General features: G+C 46.3%; 1 protein-coding gene across 6 annotated transcripts; it reads right to left on the bottom strand.

The window, feature by feature from the left end:
• Window positions 1-476: 476 nt before the first annotated feature.
• Window positions 477-21,041, bottom strand: cylda (cylindromatosis (turban tumor syndrome), a). Of its 6 annotated transcripts, none has more exons than XM_061221707.1 (17): window positions 21,011-21,041; window positions 17,130-17,801; window positions 15,246-15,545; window positions 13,006-13,111; window positions 12,229-12,324; window positions 10,608-10,724; window positions 8,696-9,066; window positions 8,122-8,287; window positions 7,604-7,745; window positions 6,828-6,950; window positions 6,165-6,256; window positions 5,983-6,049; window positions 5,639-5,771; window positions 5,040-5,148; window positions 4,806-4,924; window positions 3,954-4,170; window positions 477-2,761 (listed from the first exon to the last, which is right to left on the bottom strand). In XM_061221707.1, exons 2-17 carry the CDS (start codon window positions 17,619-17,621, stop codon window positions 2,577-2,579), a joined length of 2,835 nt encoding a protein of 944 aa, XP_061077691.1. In that variant the 5' UTR covers window positions 17,622-17,801; window positions 21,011-21,041; the 3' UTR covers window positions 477-2,576. The 6 variants fall into 6 exon arrangements, with proteins under 6 accessions (XP_061077691.1, XP_061077689.1, XP_061077687.1 ...); XM_061221705.1 differs by having other exon boundaries at window positions 20,971-21,020; XM_061221703.1 differs by lacking the exon at window positions 21,011-21,041 and adding an exon at window positions 20,673-21,004.
• Between the last annotated feature and the right edge of the window lie 1,440 nt (window positions 21,042-22,481).

The following is a 22,481-nucleotide window of genomic DNA, read 5'->3' as shown; positions in this document are numbered from 1 at the left end:
AGCATGCCCATTAATAAAAGAAATAAGAAATACATTTTGGAGACCACTCGTTAAATCCTTCCGAAAGAATATTAAAATGAATGAATATTAAAAAGATTTCTGAAGTACTTTTTGTTGACAATGTCTCTTAGACTGAAATCTGACTGCATAGATCATGAGTGAAGATGTAAACCAGTTTATAAAATCCTAGTTGTGCAAAAGGATAAAACTGAACTCTAGAGACTTGGTGGAATGTGTGCAGAGGTGAGCCCTACCCCTGGGATCCAGCCGATGGGGGAAGCCCAGCTGTCTCCTACTCTCTGCCCTGCTCCAAGCACCTACACTGAGCCTCGTGCTAATGAGACGTACACCTTTCTGACAGGTAAGGCCACTTTCGCCTGCAGTTAAAATCTCAATCTGGACAACTGTCAGTGCAGGAAACAAGCAAACACAGCTTTCTTTCAAAACGCTAAAAGAAAAAACAAAAAAAACAAAAAAACAAACAAAAAAGCTTTATTTAGTTAACATTTAAGAGAACAGCACTGAAGGACGCAGATATTAACAATGTACATTTGGGTTTAACGTTTATACAGGATGTACAAGTCCTTCCCCTGTGTTCATCTCAGAGCCTTTAAGGCTACCATAAAAATATGTCCCCATATACTCACCATATTTACAAGTGATGAACATGATGCTACAACAGTTCTTTGCACAAATTAGTATCCACAATAACAGCAATTTAAAAGGTAACCGCAGGAGGAATTGCAAGGCAGAGGATGACATGATCTTGTTCACCCGTACGGAGTGTACGCTACAGCAGGAAGAAAAAAAAAAAATAATAAAAATAAAAAACAGGAAGTTGCCCCCATTTATGGTCAATAACCATGTTAGTCTAAGCTTTCAAACTGCCCGACAGGAAAAGGCCGGTTTCGTTGTTGCTCATGCAGTGGTCACACTGCTTTTTTTCCCAAAGCAATGATGTCTAAGGAGGCAAATGCTGAGGACTGCAAGGTGACCGCTCAACATTCTCATCTGAGGGAGGTGAGGGCGAGACCACCCTGCCACACACAGTATTCAGAATAACAGCCCACTTCACACAGCAACACTCAACAATTTGGCTTCAAGCTGTGATTTGGTCAAACTCCTTATATTATTCGTTTATTCTTTAACTAGGCATTGCATACTATGGGCTCGGCAGAACAGACTTCTCCTTTTTAACAAAGAACGCAAAAAAATGTATACCTTAAAAGCAAATGACTAGTTAAATGGTCACTTGCTCCACAATCAAGTGTAGTTTTGGGTAATTATGTTCACTTATTACATTTATGCAATAGTTCTGCATTGGAAAAATTCAGTCAAAAAATAAAATTTTGTATTTAAATAACAAAAAAATTTAAAATAAAATAAACACACATTAAAACGCATGAAGGCCTTCACCCCTGAAAATTTGATCTGCTAGGTGCAGATGCACCTCAAGGACAGATTACATGTATACAGACTAACATCACTGCCTGATTTAGTTTAAATTTAGTTTATGGGCTTAAAGCAAGTGCTAAAACATTTCCCATGATTCCTACACTGTAAAGCCTTTTCACAAGCTTCCCATCATGGCACACTGCAGTGGACTTCCCACTCACTGAAAGCAGTAACACTCTGTGGGGTGAGGAATGAAATGGAGCCCTGATTTAAGGTCACACTGTGCCGTTTAATAAACTCTCTTTACTGTAACTCTACATCACAACCCCTCAATCGTGAGCAATACACCAACACAATATATTTTCTTTTACAAATGTGCCAGGGACATTGCGTATGCTTTTTTTTTTTGCTATCAACGCAAATTATATACTGCATGACAAAATAATTACATTTAAACAGTGCATAAATAAGGTTTTTTTTCTTTCTTTTATTTATAATTTTTTTTCTCCTTTTTTTTTTTTTTTTTTTTTTTAAACAAGTAATCCTAGTTTCAAGCTTCGACGATGAACACGAGACAGACTTGTAAGAGCCGAGGGCCGAATTAAGCCTTCTACATGACCTGTAATGAGCAGAGACCTCAGCGTTTACTGCTAACGTTTTTTTAAGTAATAAAAGCTTTAGTGCGGGCCTGCCCGACCCTCCTCCTCCTCCTCCCCAGGCCCTGGTTAATCAGTAACTGGGCGCAGCGCGAGACCAGCTGAGAGAACAACGGGCCCTCTGTCGCCCCATTAGGTGAGTGTCTCTTCGTCTGTTTGTTTCTCGGACCTGTTCATCCAGAACCCGCGTACCTCCTTCCGCTCCGTAGTGTGAATATTCATCAGGCTCCCCGCGGTGCGGGCGGGCGGGCGGGGGGGAGACCAGGCCTGCTCAGCCAGGCCTACGGAGACGCCGGGGAAACTGAGGGGAAACAGGAGAATCTACACAACACGGCTCTGTCCACTGGGGGGTGGGGTGGGGGTGGGGAAACATCAACAAATAACACTCCAACAAATGCACAGTGCAATAGGCTTTTTCCTTCCCTCTCCCCTCAGCCTCAGACGCAGGGACGGAGACTGGGCTGAGGCCGGGGGCTGGGTGTCCTGTGCCCCTGATGGGGGCTCCACGGGCCTGTGTCTCTGGGGCTATTTGTACAGGCTCATGGTGGGGCTCTGGTACATGCACATGTAGGCGTCACACAGCAGACGCCGGGCGAACCCCTGGATGTTTTTGGGGTCGAGAGCGTGCAGCTCCTCGGGGGTCATCTTCAGGTACGCCCCCACCTCTGGGCAGGGGGACACCTGGGGGATGTTGAAGCCGTTCTGCCCCCCTGTGGAGGGACAGAGAACTGCACTTACAGCCTGAACGCTTCCTCACATTTATGACACAGGTCAGAGAAAGTATTTTGCAAATGTATGTACTCTAATGCACTCTAGGCAATGAAAAATACACAATCACAACTGACTTTTTTGATTACTATGCAAACCGTATTGCTTCATAAACTCCAGAAGAGATTGTCACTTTTGAATAGGTAATACACAACTTGAGCAAATGGCTGTAGGTAATGGTTACCCAAACTGTGCATGGAAAAATGAAAATGTTAGTGATTAAGAGTACAGATGCTGGAAAGCAAAAGAATCATTAAATGTTCACTCCCCCACAACACGAACGTACAGTACTGTGCCGAGTAATTTAGGGAATGGATACAGCTTCTAACCCAAACACTAATAAGATCTCGTATATATATATATATATATATATATATATATATATATATATATAATTAGATCTAGTATGTCTATCAGCTGGTGAAAATACTGCCAATCAAAGGTTTCTTCTCAGTGCAATACCTGCCTGATACCCCAATGCAATACCCTTACAAGAGGTCCATTCATTGGTACATCAAGATTTTTCTTGAAGATTTGCTAAAAACCTCCATTAGGATTTATTGGGAAGCTAGCATTCATATATGGGGACAAAACAACTATACAGTAAAAAAAATCAATTTCATTGTCACTTGAAAAGTATATTTTTCTTATTTAATAAACTTTTAGCGTGCTAACAACTGGCCTTTCCGTTGTCGCCGCACTGAGAAAGATGGAGCAGCCAAAGATGACAGGAAGGAGGGAGGAAAACCCAAGTGACAATAACTCTGGATTAATGAAAGAGATTTTCTTTGTCATAATTTAACTGCATGACTCAATAAAGCACCCCCACTGCCACTAATTCCATTGATTCTGTCCATGCCTCAAAAATCACTGGATAATTATAACTGCAAACTAATTATGTGTTCTGCATTTTTCTTTTATGGTCTTAGCCTTTTAACACGTTTTCAACTGATCATATTTCATTGTGTCTGGTGTGAAAATTATGGCAGCTGGCTCGAGTCGATTCACATTTGAATATCCTAACATGTCAATATTTCGAGTGGGAGTGAGTGCATTTTAAACAGCCTTGCCGGTTTGGCGGTGATGCGAGCGTTCCCCTCCGTTGTAAAGGAGGGTTCGGGGCTCGGGGCTCACCGTCGCGGTCCGCCATGCTATCGAAGAAGAGCCAGGCGGAGTCCGCGCTGCCGTACTTGACGAAGGCCACGTAGTGACTGGTCTCTATGCACAGCACGGCGAACAGCTCCATCCGCTGGCGGGGGAACGCTCCCTGCCGCCACACGCCCTCCTGCAGCTCTTTGGGAACGGAGAGCTTCCCGTGCCGATGGGCCCTCCGCCTGGGGTGGAGGTGAACCTGCGCACACACACACACACACACACACACACACACACACACTCTCTTACTCTCTCCCTCCAGAACATCTCTTTAAACTACTGAGAGAAGTAGTAGTAGAAATGAGAACCGCACACACACACACAAACACTTACTCCCTACACAGCAGGTATCTATAAAGCCAGTATGGAATGAGAACCACACACACACACACATATACTCTCACTCTGTCTGTCTGCAACAGGTCTCTATAAAAGGCAGTATGAAAACATTAGAACTGCACACGTTCAGTAACCTGCAGTCTCCTCGGGGCCACAGGGCAGCAGACACTAAAACAAGCCTGCTGATTTATGAGTAATTATGCAAAGATCACTCGAGTCAAAAAATTGCTCCATAAACTCATATTTTCCATTGCGATACCGTTCGTTTCACTGCAGGTGTTGCTAAAAGCGAGGGTAACTTGGGATGTTTCTGAGTAGTGAGAATAATGGATTCCCTGTGACAAGTCTCCACCTAGTGGATTTCCCCAGAACTGCACGCTGTTCAAATAAGCAGTTGCACATTCATATTCTATTAATTCAGCTACACTGTCCCAGCTGCCACACTTAAGTGTCTGAGTGTATGACCTCTGGTGGCCCTGGGTGTTGAAGCCTCACCTGGGTATTGCACTTTTCACAGAACTGCTTGATTTTGCCGGCGGTGATGTCGCTGTCTTCGTAACACTCCCTGCACTCGTAGAAGGCCAGGCCCCCACAGATTCGACACTCCCGCGGAGCTGCAACACAGCGGGCGGGGGGTGCTTAAGGACCCGCTACACACACCCCCCACAGTCGCACAGCCTCACCCAGTCAACAGCCACACCCAGCCAACAGCCACACGCCACAACTCACTGTCTTCAAGTAAGTCAGTGATGTCCAGCTCCAGAGATGGGAAGATCTTGTTGAACATCTTGAAGTCCTTACCAAAGCGAGGCATCTGGATTATAAGGCAGGACGGAGCCTGTGGGGAGGTGTGGATTCCAGCTTCATTAACACACACGACTAGCCCAACGCACTCTGAAGCAGGGCTAATCTCACACTCTGGGCAATTCCCTAGCTGCAGGGCAGGTGTGTATGCAGCCAAATGTTCCTGCACACAGACAATGGCTCACTTGCATATTAGATCACAGTAAAGAAAACGAAAGAAACAAAACTAAAGCAGATTTTACATTGCACTGCGAGCAGACCATAGCGGATGCTGTCATTTTACATTTTCTACTATTTTACATTTTTACATAGTATCCCATTTAAACAGCTGGGTACATGCTGAAGCTAGTCAGGTTAGGAACTCAACTCCTAAACATAAATGTAACAGGTAGGTCAACTCAAGAGTTCAGAGTCTGAAAAGCTGAAGAACATGCAGTCCTCCTTGTGCTCAAAAGTATCCATAACATAACGGTTAACCAAGGGGAAAATCTCAGAGCACACGAGATGCGGGAGTCATCCGTTACCTCGGCAAACTTAAGATCGCTGTTGATGAAGGACCACTCCAGGAGCTGCTGACTGGTGGGGACGAAAACCTTGTCCTTCTTGTCCATAAAAATCTGATAAAAGTAGCAGTCCTGGACCTTCTGCCCTGCTGATCTACACAACACGCACACACTGCATTAACAAACTGAGCTTGTGGGTCGGTGCACCCCTGATGGGACACACGCTGCCTCTAGTGGTCAGGTTATGACATTAGCTAAATGTTTCAGCGTTGAATAGCTTATCAGGCCAAAAAGAAGAAGGGTTACTATTTAACATAAGGCACGCTACTGTAACTGAAACGTGGCACAACGGTGTAGAGGCCTACCTAAGTTTTAGAAGGGGGTCTACCCGTAATATGTGGTTGAACAGGATGTTGAGAAACTCCTCTGGGTCTGCAAATCGGAGCGGAAGAGAACGAGAGTGAGGAGGGAGGAACAGAAACACAGAGCAGTCCTCTCCGAAATGCAGGTGCCTCGCTGTCACACACACACACACACACACACACACCTTTCTCCTCAGACGTGAAGCCTGATGCGGCCTCCACACTCTCCAGGATCCTCCTCAGCTTCATCACTTTGGTGGCACACACGTAGCCGTGTCTAGGAGAGAGAGGAGTAGTCGCACTTCAATAGACCGTGTGGGAACGGTTTCCTACCAAAACATAGTTATAGCCATGAAGTGTCTAAAAACGGCTCTTTGGATTAATGAGCGTGATCTTTGGAAAGGCCATGGGCTATTGTGAGGAACCCGATAGCTTGTTATCTGGGCAACATCCTGTTTAGAAACTCAGCTGCAGCTGGAAGTTCAAATGACTCAGTGTTCTGGCACTGCATAAAAAGGCCCTGAGAAATGAAGAGTGGAGCTCAAAGTGTATCAGACTGAGTGGGAGATGAGCAGACCTCAACAGGAACTGAGGAGCCTGATGAAAGAGATCAGCTCAAAAGCACGAGACGTACAGTGAGAGCAAACTCGAGAGTGAGTCAGAGTGGGAGTTGAACATTTGTGTCAATCAGAGGGAGAGTTGAACCGCTGTGTGAATTAGCGTGTGAGTTGAACAGTTGCGTGCGGAAGAACAGAAGAGTAGCCCAACGACAGGGACACGATGTGAAATCAAACGTACAACGCGAGCCGTGCGGTGCGTACAGGAGAGAGGTCCACGGCCGTACTCACATGCGCAGGGGGTTGACTATTTCAGTGCGCAGGAGCTCCTGGGTCTCCCTGTAATACTCCACGTCGGTCTTGGAGCGAGGCCTGAGGAGGACCGTGTCCAGGACCGAGCTGAAGGAGAACAGGCTGCCGGGGGGAGAGACCGCAACCGTTTCAAACAGCGCCATCTCCGCGGACCGCTCAATGCGCATCAATTCTCAATTAGCCTCCTACATGACACGCATCGGTTTATTCAGATCAATTAGTCAGTGGCAGTTATGGTAATTAAGATTTTATTAATAATCTTTCCCAGGACATTTCCATCAGCGGTCCTGCCAGACTGTGGGTGGACACGGCACTACCATGAGATCCGATTAGTGAACCAGTACTCCCTCTCCCACTGTATGGATAGTACCAGGCTAGCTTCAACCGGACCCACAAACTACATTAACCAGAGTAACACTGCTGAAGTGTGTATCACCCACAATCCAAACATGAGCACATTACATCAAACAGTTTTGGCAGTCTTAAGGCTGAGACTATCCTATAATAATCAGGAATATCCTTTCTATCCATTTCTGGATGTTTTGTCAGGGTAGTGATGGCGTTCACGCTATGTCCCCGGCTTTCAGCACTAGCCCCAATCCAGACTAAAAGAGCCATCCTAGCTCCAGCTCTACAGCGTAAACGTGTAAAGGCTCAACAGCATGACTATGCCAGGGTAAGGCTACATTGTCACACAGCATTACTGCGTTAAGCATTCCTGCGGTTCTGTGCTGTGGGCTCCATCAGATCCTCACCAGAACAGAGTGGAGTCCAGGTAGCAGGAGTTGTAGTGGCCCTGAATGCCCTTCTTCTTCCCCACCATCACCTCCAGACCGTCGTTCTCTGTGCGTGGCGGAGTGTTCTCCTGAACGACCTCACTGAGATAACCCCCGAATGCTGCAGAGACACGCGTGCAACACACACACACACACACACGTGTGTAAGAGAGCACCATGCGTCCTAGGAGAATGAGAACCTCCCACAGACACACGATTACAACGACTACATCATAGAAAGCTCAATTCCTAACAACTGTCCAATCAGATTAGGAGCACATCCCCAAGCTGAAATCCATGAGGGCTGCCAGTAAGTTTATTTTTGTGCTAGTTTTATAGTTTTTTTTCTTCTCCACATCTGAGCTTTCCTATCAATGAGATCCAGACTACAGCTGTTGGTATTGAATGACTTTCACCCCTGGCCCAGGTCTATACAGACGGCCGTGTTACACGGTCCTCCAGGCCGTGCGCGTGGGAGGCGGAGGGATCGTTCTCACCGATGGAGTTGCAGCGCTCGATGGGGTTGGAGGAGTGGTGTGGGGAGGGGAAGCGCGAGTCCGGCCGGCAGCACTTGAGCTTGACGAACAGGGCCTTCTTGGGCGGGCAGGAGAAGTAGCGCGTGCCCTTCAAGGTGCCGTCCGTACAGCCTCCGCACTCGTCCTCCTGAGGAGCAGAGAGACGGACCTGCCATCAGCCCAGCCGCTCGCCGGCTCCCTCCATAGCCTGAGAGGGGCCACAGCACTCTGTGCCCACATTGGCAATAACCCAAAAACGCTCTCACAATGTTACTGGACCGCTTTGTGAAGGTTGTAATTTGTTATTTAGCCTACACTTTTATCCAAAGTGACTTAGTTGAGACAAAGCAGGGGACTATCCCCCCCTGGAGCAATGCGGGGTCTTTGCCCAAGGTCTCAACAGCTGTACGGATATTATCCTGGCTACACCAGGACTTGAACCACCAACACTCCGGGTCCCAGTCAGGCACCTTAGGCACTAGGCTACAGAGTAACATTACAGCAGTAGCGTTGTGAGAACGTTCGCTGGGAGGGACTTTTCGGGGGCGACACTCACCAGCTCCAGCCCGGCGAGAGGCTCCATGAGCTCGGGCGGCTGCCCCACCCAGCGGATGACCCCGCACAGGGGCGGGTTCTCCTTCACCTCCACCAGGGAGCCCACCTCCAGGCCGTACTGGCTGCGGGGCCCGGAGGGCGCGGGCGGGGGCCCCGGCTCGTGCTGGTCCCCGATGACGGACTGCACGGACAGGGAGAGCGGGCTGTGGCTCATGCTGCCATTGGGGCCGGTCTTTCGGCTCAGGCTGAAGGGCAGCGAGTGGAACTTGTTCTCGCCGGACAGCGAGGCGGGCGGCGGGGCCCGGGACGGGGGGGACATCTGGTTGAAGTCGGGGGGCGTCTCGGTGAGGGACTTGGCGGGGTCTTCCCCGACTGCAGCGGGGAAACAGGCCGGTTACGAGCGCCCGGGACTCGGCGCTTCACACACTATCACCGCTCACACTCAGACCCGCGACTGTCATGCATGAGAGACGCATCATACAGCTTAATGACTTCTTCAAATATGAGAAAAATGATACCATGTGCATTCATTACATTCAGATATGGTTCTCGGACATGTTCGGCGATGCAGAGAACTGTAGACTCGGAATATTTTACGTTCCCAATAGAAAACATGCTGTCATTTGTCCCACAGACACAGACCGAGGAGGCACAAGCACATCATGCATGAATTGAGAGCAAGGTCAGGTCACGGACGATGATGATCAGTCATCTCAGAGGAAACCGTGGAGCAGGGGAAGACACTGAAATGGTGCAGGGCAAGGCAGTCACACTGAAAGCAGCTGCAGACACCACAATCTGACCCACATGCATGGCACTCTGAAGCTGTTTGGCAGGAGCTTGACTTCCTTCACATCCTCAAAAATATATTCTGCAGCGAGTAGGTGATTTGAAATATGAAATATATTTTTCTACGTACGTCGTAGATAAGCCCCAGTGTTTTCCCCAACATATGGTCTCAACCTGAAATGCTACCATGTCAACAGTGACAATAGTCACTATGGCTCTTCTAAGCCATCACATTATCAATTACATGCTCTCCAATGCCTTGTACACAAAATGAATCAGGAGAGTTAGTGACAAACGAAAAACTACGATGACAAAAGAGTACCATTCCCATAGTGCATACAGTGCATCTACCAGCAACCCATATAACATTACTCCTTACACACAAGTACAGAATTTCTCCCCAGATCAAAATCACACCAACCAAACACCTGTCACCCAGGTGACTCACCCCATTTAAACCATGTTTAAGGCTTTTATTAACACGTCCAGAATCCCTCCCTCCAGAATCCCCCCCCCCCCCCCCCCGCCAAATGGCTTCAATACCATGAATACCACTATGTCTAAATGGAGCTTGTACAGCATGAAGTCATTTACTGACTTCATACATGTATACATTTAGCCCTTGATATCAGACCTGTACTCTTAATCCTCACATTTGAGTTAGATAAATTCAGGTACTGAGTCATGGCATATTCATTCTGATAGATTTAGCCATACCCATACCCATAACAAGCTATTCATAATCCACTTTGCTAATAAAATGACACAGAGAACAACACAAATGAATGGCGTCACTCTCCAGAGAGCGTTACTAAAAGCCTTTGGTGATTGGACAGATCGTGCCATGCGTTCATGCACATGGACTCTCATATTTCACAACTACGGAAAGAGGACTCCAAACAAAACATCTTGTCAGCAGGAGAAAAGGACATTCAACATCACTAGCAATAACTTCACTATATTCAATTAAGGTTTAAACCTTAACAAAATAAATGTCAGCTTAGATATAGCACCAACACTAGCCAGAGTATAATTACTACCAATCAAGAATGAAAAATCAGAAATTAGACCCTGCTATCAAGATGGCTTGTTTGCTGAGTCCATGTTTCTGTTGTGTGGATTACCTTCATCAATGTACCATGTGCTTTTGGATTTGGATTGTGGTGGGTGATCAACAGAGCTGCCATTTAAAGTGTAATAAAACTCAGACTTGCTTCTATTTCCACACTGCAGACCTAATCCTGTAAATAACAAAGTTCAGTAGAGAGAAAAAGAGAAGGTAAGAAGGAGTGTATGCCCTTTTGTTTGACTATGTGGTGTGGTAGGCCATATCAGATAAAAAAAACAAAGTTGTATTGTTTACAAAGAGAACATAGTAAGGTCATAGTTTACATGTGCAATGCTGGATAATACAACCATGGTGCAAAATTGAACCAAAAACACAAGGTTTGAAATAACTGCTCAACACAATCTAAAGATGACATTAGCAATCAAACTAAGGTCTCAGACATGTAAAACTTCAGTGAACACTTTCTCTGTGTTACACATATGTAACTTTAGAGGAAGGCTCAGCATAATAAGCACAGCACGTTTCGTCTCAGTAAAGACGAACACTCCCACTGCACAATGTCCTAGCATAAAGTCCTAATGTCCTGGACACTACTGGCCCCTGGCAATAGTGGTGCAGGTCAGGGCAGACACCAAGTTGATGTCACGCCATGAAGCAAAGCCAGCAAAGCAGCACAGACACCAGGGGAGAGAAAGAGGGAGAGAGAAAGAGAGGGGGAGAGAGAGAGAGAGAGAGAGAGAAAGAAGAGCCAGTCTCTTCAGAGGCCCCTTCAAAGCCCAAAATAACACCACACCACAGCACCCCATGCTTGCTGCAGTTAAGGAATCCCATAAACACCCGCTCACACATTCACACAGTAGAAAACAAGCTTTGTTTTCTACAGTGTCCACTCATTTTGAATGTGAGGTGTTCCGACAGCAATTCACTCCAAATATCCACTAGATGTCAACAGAGATCCTACTGCAGCTAATACCGGTTATTGTTCCCGTTTACACGTTTTTAAACACAAAAAGCAGGTATTTTCATGAAAGGAATGCGGGCACAAAACTAAGTGTTAGACAGGGGTTATAAACAAAGAAGCTATTTATTATTGAAAAAAGTATTAATTTAGCTGAGACACAGGGAAAAAAAACAAGATTTGGTTCATCTGTTTAACTTTTATAAGAGCTTTACCAAATTCTGTGTATGTATGTATTTACTCAAGTTCCCCAACTATACCACAGTATTCTGCACTTGTGAAAAAATGCACTTTGATGCAAATCTAAACTAAAAATAGCATCAAAGGGAACTACTTAGCACAGAGTTAGAGGGGGCTTTGGCTCAGTGGTGCACATAAAGTGGGCCCATTAACTGCTAGAAAACAGGAAGAGTAACAAGCAATATACATTTCAAAATGTCTGCCATTCTTGTTTCTATGTGGTCAAAGAATCACTTAAAAACAAACAGTAAACCAAATTTGTAAATGTAATATTTCAAAGTATAGTATAAAAAGAAAGTGTAGTCAAGAATAGAATGAGTGTTAATAGCCTTCCCCCGTCCTTTCAGCCATTGTATTTGTTTGGCCCGGTATGTAAACAGAGTAAACGTGTGCGCTTGCTGAGAGCATTTGTTCTAGATGGCGTCCCACACAACGCTGCGTCTGTGTCCACGGCGACGGCGCGGAGAGACACCAGTACCTTTGTTCTTTGGCTTGTTCTGGGCGGAGGAGGGCTTGTCGCCACCATTACCGCTGCCCCTGTGCTTCAGCAAGCGCTGGTCCGGCATGGCGAACTCTGCAAACACCCAGAGAGAGGCTGAGACCCGGCCAAGCACGGCGTACTGTAAACACAGGCAGCTTCCTCACCCCTTCCTCTCAGCTGCAGTCAGTTCAAAAGGGCTGTCAAGTACAGCACGAGCGAGGGCTGACTTTGTTTGGGCCACGCTTTTGCGCCAAAGAAGTCTTAAAAGCACTGCAGCGCCAAAATAAAATGTAAGCATTCAAGAGCAGGCAAGTCTGTGCCACTTTAACCCCACAAATCCATCATACGAGAACAATGGTGAGTTCTCACAGTGCAGCGTTCCAGCCTGGGGTCCACATGTAACACATATCAGTACTATGGGCGGCACGCCACCTACCCTTTCCGTCTGCAATTAGTCATCCAGCAAGCAATAACCGCAGCAAACTTTTATCTCCTGCAACTTCGTGCTGCAGTTCCGATTATTTATATTTAGTATTTTTAAGTACTGCTCAAATGTGCAAGTATAGGGCACAAAAAAACAGCTTAAAGCAAAAATGATTCAAGAAACAAGAAATAAACAGATACAGAACTTCACTGGAGAAATGAATCCTCATAAGGCTTCTTCATAAACACCAATTAAACAGCAGGAATAATGGCGGCAGACAGATGAAAACCCCCAGATGAAAAGCACTTGCTTCAGAAATGAAGACAGAGCGCAGACACGAATGCGATTACCTGGCATCACTTCACAAACGGGGACGAGACGAGTGTGCTCCACGCTGGCGAAATTACACAGCAGCTTCCCGTCAATCGTGCCGTCCCAGTCCCCGATCGGGTCGTCCTGAAAAAGGCCAAGACATGGCTTGTCACCTCCCCAAACCTCTACTTATCTCCCCGAGCTCTGTCATTTCCAGGGCCCGGCTGGGCCCTCTCCACCCTCAGCCACCTCTCCCCCCTCCTCTAATGACAGCCTGGAGAGAGAGAGAGAGAGAGAGAGAGAGAGAGAGAGAGAGAGGCACGTCTGCGTGCGGCAGGTCCAGCTCCTGACAGACGTGCAGGGAGAGGCCGTCTGCAGGCTTAGCTCCTGAGAGCGCTGCCGTGCTGTTCTCTCCGCACGCCAGGCAGGCAAGCGAGAGGCCGGCAGTCCTTCCTCCTCTGGACGACCGCCCCACTGGTCACACAACCCTGCCCTTTGTTTCTGCACTCCAACCAACACTCGAGAACGACCACGGGCCGACGCGGCTCAGCCCTCTTTATTTATCTCTCTCTCTCTCTTCCTTTTCAACTTTTCCCTCGATTCAAAACTATGCACATAACGGTAAAACTTGCCGATGTAAAGAAAAGAGTATCGTTTCCAGATGTTCTCAGAGTAAGGGGGTTACCAAAGTGCAGCCCAGCATATTGTGAGGAGCTGGCCATATGAATCTACTACAGACCGGGTCAGAAAGTACTGAATCAGCTCTTCCGCCATCAATTTTCATTTTCACAATTTGAGTAGCAACATATGATGGGCTTTTACTCTTCTCTCCTTACCTCACCACATATCATTTCCCTCTAATGACATAACCATATGCTGTTGGGGTACTACAGGAAGGTGGGGTCTTGCAAGATGTTAAGACGTAGCAGGAAATAATTCACAATAGAAAGATCCACCAACATATGAACTCCAGAAATGGAGTAACAGTATGAGTCCTGACCTCGACTTGAGTCATGATGAGTCAATTGGCAAACATGATACAGACTATGACCTGGGGTGGACATCGTTCACAGCAATTAGACTAGTCATTGCTCCTGGTTTCATAGATAAATACCTCATCTGTCAGCTAAAAACAGGAAGGTGAGGCAACACTCACCGCATAATCACCAGAACTGGACGACTGAAGATTGAAAAAACATTGCATGGTCTAAAGAATCTCCATTTCTGCTGTGGCATGCAGATGGTAGGGTCAGAGTTTGAGATAAACAGCTTGAATCCATAGATCCACCCTGCCTCGTGTCAGCAGGGGAGGCTGGTGGTGGCATTGTATCAGTGTAGGCAATGTTGTCTTGGCAAACATTGGATACCAGCTGATCATTTGAATGACAGAGAAGCATTGTTTATGACCGTGTGCATCCCTATATGGCCATACGCTACCCTTTTCCAAATGGATACAGCAGGATGATGTGCCTCGTAACAAAACAAGCAACATCTAAAGCTGGTTCCACGAACCGTGACTTCAGTTTACTCCATACTACATAGTCCCAGGACACTTCACAGCATGAATGTGTGGTGGAAAATGTGCAGAAACTGTGCAATGCTTTCAAGTCAGCGTGGACCAATATCCCCAAGGAACGTTTCCAGCACCTTAATGAAATAAGAATTCTGACTGTTCTGGAGGTAAAAGTGGGGGTCCTACCCAGTACTAGTAAGTGAGTGAGTAAGTGTTTAAAAAGCAACGTTAACCCTCATAAGGTTGACATCTGCAAGGATTTCAGGATTGTAGCTTGGCACATACCCAAAATCCAATGAAATTGAAAGCATGCAAAAATCCCAGATTGAGCATTCATGTGATCTACTTTTTAAAAGAAAACAAAATGGTGTATCATTATGACTGCATTCAACCCTCAATGTGAGTAAGTGAGTGCAGGGACTAGGATGATATTACTAGTAGATATGACCAGTACACGATGTGATGCATGATGCCAACAATTTCATAATGACGAGTCACAATGACTCAGTTCCCACTGGCTGGGCCACCAACATAAAGCCTGCACTGCACCGTAACGGCCATTCCATACCTGCAACACCTGCATCCTGTTTTTTTTCCTGTTTCAAGTGAATACACTCCAGAGAGCACATCGTTTACTCTCTCCAGACATGTCCAAACAAAATTGTGAACAATGACCAGTCTAAACAGACTGCTCAACTGCCAGAATACAAAAATATTTCTGCATTTTTTAAAGGCTTGATTATGCTTGAGCCCTGCTGGCCTCACCATGTCCACGCCCACATAGCAGCCCAGGCTCTCGTTGCCTGGCAACAGGTCGTAGAAGATGACGGTCCCGCGCTCCAGGCCCTCGGTGGTCTTCACCATCACACGGGAGTTGATCTCGATCTGCGGGAAGTCGGGGTCCACCAGGGTCATGTGGTCCATCTCCAGGTCCTCCAGCTCCTCCTCATCCTCCCACAGCTCCAGCTTGTCCAGGGCCACAAACACGCCACACTCCTCCTCACAGCGGAACAGCTGCTTGCCCTGGTAGGAGCCCTCTGTGAAGCCATGGCCCCGGCCCTCCTCCTGGACACACGGGGGGAGACATACAGTGAGCCCGGCGTGTGGCCACAGCCACAGTCAGCCCAGCGTGTAGCCACAGTGAAACCCAGCCAAGGCACTCTGCCAGCACAACACTTCCGCATCTGCTACGGTTGTGAATGTAAAGCCTGATTCAGTGAGTCACTGTGCAAACATTCCACAAGTGCCACATTCAGGTGTTATTCAAGAGTGAATCGGGCGTTTTTGCTCTCATGCAGAACGAGCATGCAGGCTTCAGTAGCGCCGAGCTAAATTATGAATAATTAAAGCTCCAGCAGGCTAGCTGGCCTTCTTTGTGCTTCTAGCAGACTCCGGTGTAATTCTATCACTTTTTACAGAGCCCAGTTTGCTGACCTCCCTTTCCAGAAGGCTCAGCAGCCTGAGGCCTTTCCACAGCACTCTGCCACCCCACCCCCCCGTGCGAGAGCCACACCGGCCCAGGTGATGAAGCGGAAACAGGGGGTGTTTATAACGACATCAGCGTCTGCCCGCTGCTGCTTAAAGCACAGCTCGTTCACAAGGCCGTGGACACAAGAGCTGCCCTGTGTATGAACCCGTGTATCTGTGACAAACAAGGTCGCTCTTTGGGAGAAGCAAAGGCTCAGACTCGTATCGGGAGTCAGCAAATCTGCTGGTGGAGTGAGCCGGCACAATTTATTAAAAGATTTATGACGAAATACCAGTGAGACATCGGAGATGGGAAGGGCAAGACAAGCAAACTGACAACGGATTACAAAAGCAACAAAAAAAAAAGGGGCTAAAAGGTGAAACATGAACCACAGGAAACTTCCAGAAGCCAATACAGTGAGGACACTGAGCTTTGTGCTTTCACTTTCACACGGCAACAACTTCCACAAGCCCAGGCACAGCAACGGCCAGCATGCACCCATCCCAAACTGCTACTGCGTGTTTGTGCCTCTGCCCGTCCTCCTGAGCTCGGCAGCACACACTTTATATATTTTTTAAATAAATCATTCATGCGTAGGCAGTAGCACAGAAGAGTTACTTTCTAATGATGCGCTGGGGTCAGCAACACTTAAGCAGCAGGTGAGAATCTGTAATGCGAAAAGCAGCCCACCTAACTGGCTCGGATCAGAATGGAACAGATAGAACTAAAACGCACAGACCCAGCTTATATAAACGAAAGGTGTCTCAGTCTCTCTTAGACCAGTAACCACGTAAATTAAAACTATAGGCCGCTCTTGCAAATGGCAAACATCCTTTGCATGATTAATCGGGGAGTGCCATCTGTTTATTATTAAATGGCAGGAGGCATTACAAACAATCAATAGGCAGCTACTTAAGCACTATACCCTGACTGCAAGCAGCAGAACATTGATTGTTTGCTCTCGGTCTGTCTCTTTTGAGCACCGCACTCTTAAATAATTAAACCTGTGTATAAATAAACAGGTAGGAATCCCAGATTAATCATACAGATGTCCTTCCTAAATGGTTTGTATTGCTTTTCTATATGGTTAGCCTCAGCAACCCAAGCGTAATTTATGTTGCCGCGACCGGCAGTTCATCTCCAGCGGGCCCGTCCGCAATGAACCGCGCGGGGGCCCTTACCAGCAGCTCCACTCCGAAGCAGATGCCGGAGAGGGTCCTCTCGGGGATGAGCGAGCCCTTGAAGCGGACCACCCCGGGCAGCGGGTCGGTGCCCGAGCGCAGCTGCACGCGCACTTTGGAGCCGCAGTCGATGTCGCGGGCGCGCTCCAGCCGGGGCTTGTTGCACAGCAGGGCGTAGCGCTCCTCGCAGTTGGTGATGGGGAAGAGCAGCTCGGCCAGCTTCTCGTCCAGCTCCAAGACGTCCTTCTCGTCGAAGCCCAGCACCACGTTGGTCTGGTCCACGATGCGCAGGCTCCTCTTGCCCTTGCCCGGCGGCAGCGTGCGGCCCATGCTGTTGCGCTCCTGGCAGGCCTGGCCGATGCTCCCGCGCGGGATCTTCAGGGTCTTCTGCGGGGGCTTCTCCATGGTGCACTCCTTCACCACCATGTAGTAGCGCGAGTCCTCCCGGAAGCCCCCGCCGGGCTTCTCCTGGTTCCACAGGGCAGAGCTCATGGCTGTCGCAGGGGCCTCTGCATAGCAGGCCAGGCGGAACGCCTGTGTGGAACGCGCCTTGTGTCCAGAGAGACGGAGGGAAGCAGAGGCGGGTCACGGGGTGCTGGCCTGGCGTGCCCCAGGGGCCTCTCTGTGGGCTGGCTGCATCTCTCACACTAACCACTCCGCCCCCATTAACACCTGCACACACAAGGCACAAACAAGGCACTTGTAAGCATTGTGTTACATAGACCAGAGCTTCATGATTTAGCAAACTTCCCTCTCTGTCACAAAGGTGGCGGAATTGGCTAGGCTATATGATCTTAAATAAAAGTGGGCCCAGAAATCATTAAATTGCTAGCCTGTGTCTTTTGAACAATAATTCCACAAAGTAACTATTCATCTTCCTTCAAGATTAAAGTATAAATAGAAGGGGCAAATATAAATGCATTCTAAGCAGCCTTGTGGAAGCTCTGTGGAAACCTATTAACCTAAAATCAGAAATGATACATTTTAATTGTAGTAGCTTTTTATGTAGGACCTTCTCTGCATTATATTGTAATGTAACAAGAACGGCAAAGGCAAAACAATATCAAGCCTACATTTTTTTCAGCCTGCTCTATGAATATACAGGCATCGCTTGTATTTTTCTATGGTGGCTTATGAAGATAGACACAAAATAACTTTTTTTGTATTTTTTTAATGGGCCTTTTAAGCGGAGCACGCATAATTGTATCATAAGAGATGAATGCTATCCACCATGAAAATCAACTGCCATAGGCATTTATTCTCAGGGGAATATCTGAGATTGCTAAATTACAAATGAGCAGGATACACTAAGTTGAGACCCATAGTGTTGTAATGATGCCAACTTCCTTCACGTAAGTCTGAACATTCTGTAATTACACAACTGGAGCACAGCTAAAAACAATGCTTTTTGTGACAAACGTATGGTTCCGACGACTCCGTTTAACTGCAATGCGCTTCGAATCAAGTGTTAAGTTGAGTATTAAACACTACTAAACTCATAATTTGTCATAAAAAGCTGTATCAGCTTAAATGTATTACTCAAAGTACACAGACAAAGTGTACATTAGTGTACAATACATTTTCTATGACTCCAGTGTTGACACTTACAGGAAAGAATGCCCTAACACAAAATGATGAAGCCATGTCCTCTGACCATTCATAACTCTGACAGGCCATAAAATATGTCCACAAGCAATAAAATATATTTTTCGCCCAAACTGCTTTGTAAATTGAGATTTTGAAAGAGCAGAGTATGCTGTAAATTGTGTAATAAAGGGTTGATTAAACGACGTCTATTCAGACGGCTGCTGGGTGGCTGGATTTCCCCTTGCAGAGATCGCGTCAGATACAAAGCCACCAAAGAACACAGAGGCAAGAGGGAAATTCTCAGCTTCTCACTTCGCTCTTCCTGGCTACAAACCGTCCCTGCGTAGCAGCTTCCAGTTACGTTTAATTCCGCTTTGTTCCAGTGAGTGACACCAAATCAGCAGAACCCTCATTAAGATAAGAAAATGTGCATAACTAAATGAGGAGTACGCAATATCAAATGGGACGAGTCGAGTGCAACTGTGGATGCCTTCTGTTGTCTGTGTACAGTAAGCTTATCAAACGTGTTTTCGAAATTTTGTCACTGGGGCCTTAACTGGCAAATCTGTCCCCACTCCTGTTCAGTGAAGTGACGTGAAGATCAGTGTTCCTGATCTTCCGGTCATGCGAGTAGAAGTATTGGTGGATATGTAGCAGGCCAAACCATTTAGCAATTTCCACAATGCATACATTCCAACGGGGTTTGTTCTTCCCAGCCGCTCAAATCACTTGTCAACAAAAGAGAACATTATATTAGGTGATCTTCACGTCTTTCCTCGAGGGTCCTCCTCGTCGCACTTATCCCCGTGTTCGATTTGCACTTCGTTGTACGTCGCTCTGGACAAGAGCGTCTAAATGCCTGTAATGTAATGTACTATAAAATACCGGGGAATAATGACAAAAATAGCCAACCAAATATTCAAGTAGCCAGCATTAATGCTTTCAAGACATTTAATTCCTGCATTATGTAAATTCTGCGTGAAAATATGTTCTGAACTATGAAGCATACGTTGGTGTCAATCATGGAGCATATGGAAAAGCCATAATTTCACAATCTGTAAAATAGGAACATCGGTATCAGGGTGCTTTAACATTAAGGGTTCACAGTTTATAGGGTTACAATATTCCCCATTCTATGACAGAATACAATGCTACCACATCATTACCTTCGTGTTCACGTAACGTCGCTAGAATCAAAGCTACACTTGAGTGTGATAAATAGCTAACGTTAGCTTTCTCATCAAGCTAGTTCGCCAACGACGTTGGCTATACAGCATGTAATAAACCAAAAATGTCAACAACGTTGGCCTAGGCTACATGACCTCAGTGAAATGACAAAACCTTAATATAGAGCTGATAATGGACGAAATAGCTAGGGACTACCAACATTAGCCGCTCTACATGTTATCTTGCTGCTGCACTGTCACTGCCAGTATCGTAGAACAGTGTACGTCGTACTAGCACACGCTCGTTAGATGCTGTGGCTACTAGCGGTGACATCACGATAGTTAACGTAGCTATGTAAGCTAGCTAGCTAATGTGTGGGAGGAAATTAAACCACGCAATATCAGACCTTAAAGTACAACAATTAACCAGACAGATTTGCAGAATTCATACCAATTATTCAACTAATTATATGATTACTCATAAGTCTATCAGCTACCAGTTAGCCGATTGAATGATGAGCAGACACACATTTAGTGAAACTAGCTAACTGGCTGGTTCTACTCAGCAGCTAGCTAGACAAACCTTGTCAATTCGTACGATACAGCTTGCTGGTCGGGTTTCTTGTTAGCCAGTTGGCTAACCGACCAGCTGCTTCAAGCTTGCTAGCCGACTGGTTGACCAACGAAAATGAGCCAAACACAGCCTAGCTCAGAGCGCAGCCCAATGCTTTGCTGGCAACATGCAAGTATTAGCTAGCTACATATAATGACAAAGCCACCTTTTTCTTACCGTATCTTCAATGACAGTCTGATTAGTGAGCTAACATATACAAGCTGACTATAGGCTTGTCCAAATTGCAGAGTTAGGTGTAATTTTAGCAGGAATGTAGAATGTGTCAAACCAGCTAAAAGCAACGTACTATTGGCTAGCTAGAGGCTAGTTAGCATCTCTTGTCCATTTCCGTGCGCTAAGTTGTCAAACATTACAGCAGGCTAGCTTGAGAGTTACGTTACGTATTTATACAACTGATTTAAGAAGAAACGCGGAACAGTTATGAAACAAAATTAAATGCAAGAACACTGTATACATTATACTGTGATTATTGAAGGGGAATCCACACAACCAACCCTTGATCGCATGTCTTTATTCTCTGAACCCATTGGCGCATTTCCAGTTGTGGGCTGATGATTATTGGATAAACAACGAGTCTGTTTTTTTGGTCCCACCCTTCGGGGTTTTCCCGATGGTTTTTCTCGTTCGGTTGAAGAGTGAAAGGGGCGGAAGGAAGTTGTGATTGACATAACCATTAACTCCTTCGTTTGGGTGAGCAAGAGTGTTGGATGTGTGAAATAAGTTTTGAGTGTACTTTCTTAACTCAAAACTGCTCCATCCTGAGCTATCCAATGCAACAGAGATCATTGCATGCATTTGTGGGTGAAAAATGACCCGGTTGTGTGTCTTTTCAAATATCTTTCTCAATAAATGGTCTGCATTTATCCAAAGCAAAGCATATTTGATGATTCTCATTCTCCCATTCACACACACACACACACACACACACACACACACACACACACACACACACACACACACACACACACACTAACAGCGATTGGCTGCCATGCAAGGAAGGTACCAATCATCTCATCAGATTACACTTTGACAGGCCCAGGGCGGGCTCAACCAGCAACTCTACGACTGCCAGATGACTGCTGTTACCGCCTGAACCTATGTCGTGGCAAGTTCATAATGTACCTACCTACTTTTGGTAATAACTTCAAACATTTGCATGAGTTATCCATTGCAATAGTGTCAGTAAGATCCCAATTCTAGCATCTCAAAAACAGCTGCTTTCCTGGGATTTGTACACACTTCCGTTGGTGTGATAAAAAAATAAAATCAAATAAGCATCCAGGGAGTGGCAGTTCTGTAGCCGGAAAAAAACGTAGTTAATGAGAGACATCAGAGGAGAATGGGCAGCCTTGTTAAAGCAAACAGAAAGGCCACAAATGCTTAAGCAACAGCATCTTTACAACAGTTGTGCGCAGAATGGTCAAAGCTGGAGGCAGATGGGCGAGACCGGCAGAATAACACACCAGAGTTTCACTCCTGTTGGCTATGAACAGGAAGATGAGGCTACAGTGGGCACATTGATCACCAAAACCAGATGACTGAAGATGTGTCTAGTCTGGCGGATCTCAATTTCAGATGGGTCAGAATTTAACATACAGCATGAGTCCATCCGGTCTTGTTTCATGAATGGCATTTTTATCCAGGGCGACGTACAGTTGATTAGACTAAGCAGGAGTCAATCCTCCCTTGGAGCAATGCCCGGTTAAAGGCCTTGCTCAAGGGCCCAACGGCTGTTCTGATCTTATTGTGGCTACACCGGGGATTGAACCACCGACCTTGCGGGTCCCAGTCATGTACCTTAACCACTAAGCTACAGGCCGCCAACAGGCCGTACAAATTGTGCATCATTTGAATACCACATCATTTCTATGCATAGTTTCTGAACATGTACATCCCTTTATGGCCACAGTCTACCCTTTTTAAAAATAATTTTTATAAAGCTGGTTCCATAAACATGACAATAAA

Source organism: Conger conger, chromosome 15 (genome assembly GCF_963514075.1).
Source record: "Conger conger chromosome 15, fConCon1.1, whole genome shotgun sequence".
NCBI classification, from domain to species: domain Eukaryota; kingdom Metazoa; phylum Chordata; class Actinopteri; order Anguilliformes; family Congridae; genus Conger; species Conger conger.
Note: the sequence above shows the minus strand (reverse complement) of the source record. Positions and strands in the feature narration are given on the sequence as shown.